General features: G+C 36.2%; 1 protein-coding gene across 1 annotated transcript; it reads left to right on the forward strand.

Annotated features, from left to right (window-relative positions):
- The first annotated feature begins 14 nt into the window (after positions 1 to 14).
- LOC124893249 lies at positions 15 to 1,091 on the forward strand. Its single transcript, XM_047404308.1, has 2 exons — positions 15 to 218; positions 360 to 1,091. The coding sequence occupies exons 1-2, from the start codon at positions 32 to 34 to the stop codon at positions 1,055 to 1,057; spliced, it is 885 nt and encodes a 294-aa protein (XP_047260264.1). The 5' UTR covers positions 15 to 31; the 3' UTR covers positions 1,058 to 1,091.
- Positions 1,092 to 1,518: the final 427 nt, after the last annotated feature.

The following is a 1,518-nucleotide window of genomic DNA, read 5'->3' on the forward strand; positions in this document are numbered from 1 at the left end:
TGCTTGACCTGGCGGATCTGATAAAGAAGATATGGACTTTGAGATGGCCGAAATAAATAGTTCAGAACCAGGTTTGCAAAGGTTTAGAGCTAAATGTGCTCTCACTTATGCTACTACATATTTTTCTCCTTTGGAAGATGAAGCAGATTTAGTTGGGAATTCACTTGATCACCATTCAACTGACAGCTACCTCTTCAGCAGTCCCAATAGTAGCTCAAGTATGGTCCCTGATTCAATATTTTACTATTTGCATACTTCCTTTCTTTCCCTCAAATACATAAATTAAAAAATAAGACAACTCTGAACTTTGATTTCATGCATCCATGCTTCTAATAAATATGATGCTTGTTTTCTTCCAGAGGACAAAGAGCTTGCTGAATCAGTGGATTCTGTTATTGATGAACCACTCTTTCCAGAACCTGATAGAGATCTTTCGGATTGTGAGACCTCATTATCCACCAGGAGGAGTCGCAGAGAACTGATTCATAACGTTTCTGGAGTGCTCAGCAAGATTGATCAGTTAAAAGGAAGCAAACTCAGCTATGCAAAACAGGTCATTTTGAATGCTGAACTCATATTTGGAACTTCACCTCAACAGCAGGCTCTACTTGTAGAGGATGGGTTCTCTTTGAGCCATTTTCTCCTCAATGAACATGAAATGTTTTTGAGTTTTCTGTGGATGGCTTTCGGTGAGTTCCTTGGCTGTAATGACCCAAAACAGATGAATCAGCTTAAAGGATTCGCCTTTGATTGTCTATTAGAGTACCTAGACACAAAATTTTCTCCAATCTCTGATTCTGGTTTCAGAACCTGTACCAAACTACCATCAAGTATGACCAAAGAGATTCTGATTACTGATATTATTGATGAGGTCGAAGAGTGGACACAATTTGTTGGTTTGATCCCAGACGAGCTAATAGAATGGGATATGAGCCATTCTTTAGGTAAATGTACGGACTTTGAGATTGAAGAATATGAATGTGGCACAGAAGTTGCTAGGCATATTCTCCAAGAATTAGTAGATGAAGTTGTTTTAGACCTCTACAGTTATAACTAAATTTGGTGGAACTCTTAGTAGCTCCTCTTTTTGAGACTTTGTTGCAAGCCTATCAGTGTTGTTCTCATATGATAACACTTGAATCAATAATGTAAAGCAAAGTATTTTGTACAAATCATTGATTCTGCAACTGATTTGACTTATTGTACTTGTGCTTTTGTATTTATCAATATTAAGAACAATCCCTTCGTGAACATCTGTTTGAAGTAGAACATTACAAGAACAAAATGAAAAATGGTTCAAATGTAAGAACAATTTGAAAGGAAACCCAATAAGCCTAAATGGATGCATATGCAAAAATCTGTTACTACCTCCGACCCAAATTATGTGTCGCCCGTCCCAAAATAAATGTCGTCTTTCTTTATTTGGAAATTTTTCAAAGGCACAATTACCTTTTTACCTTTATTAGACCCACTTGATTTTAAATATATTAATACTTCTTTTTTAGTATTTGTTTTTTT

The sequence above is a fragment of the Capsicum annuum genome, unplaced genomic scaffold (genome assembly GCF_002878395.1).
Source record: "Capsicum annuum cultivar UCD-10X-F1 unplaced genomic scaffold, UCD10Xv1.1 ctg56381, whole genome shotgun sequence".
NCBI lineage: Eukaryota > Viridiplantae > Streptophyta > Magnoliopsida > Solanales > Solanaceae > Capsicum > Capsicum annuum.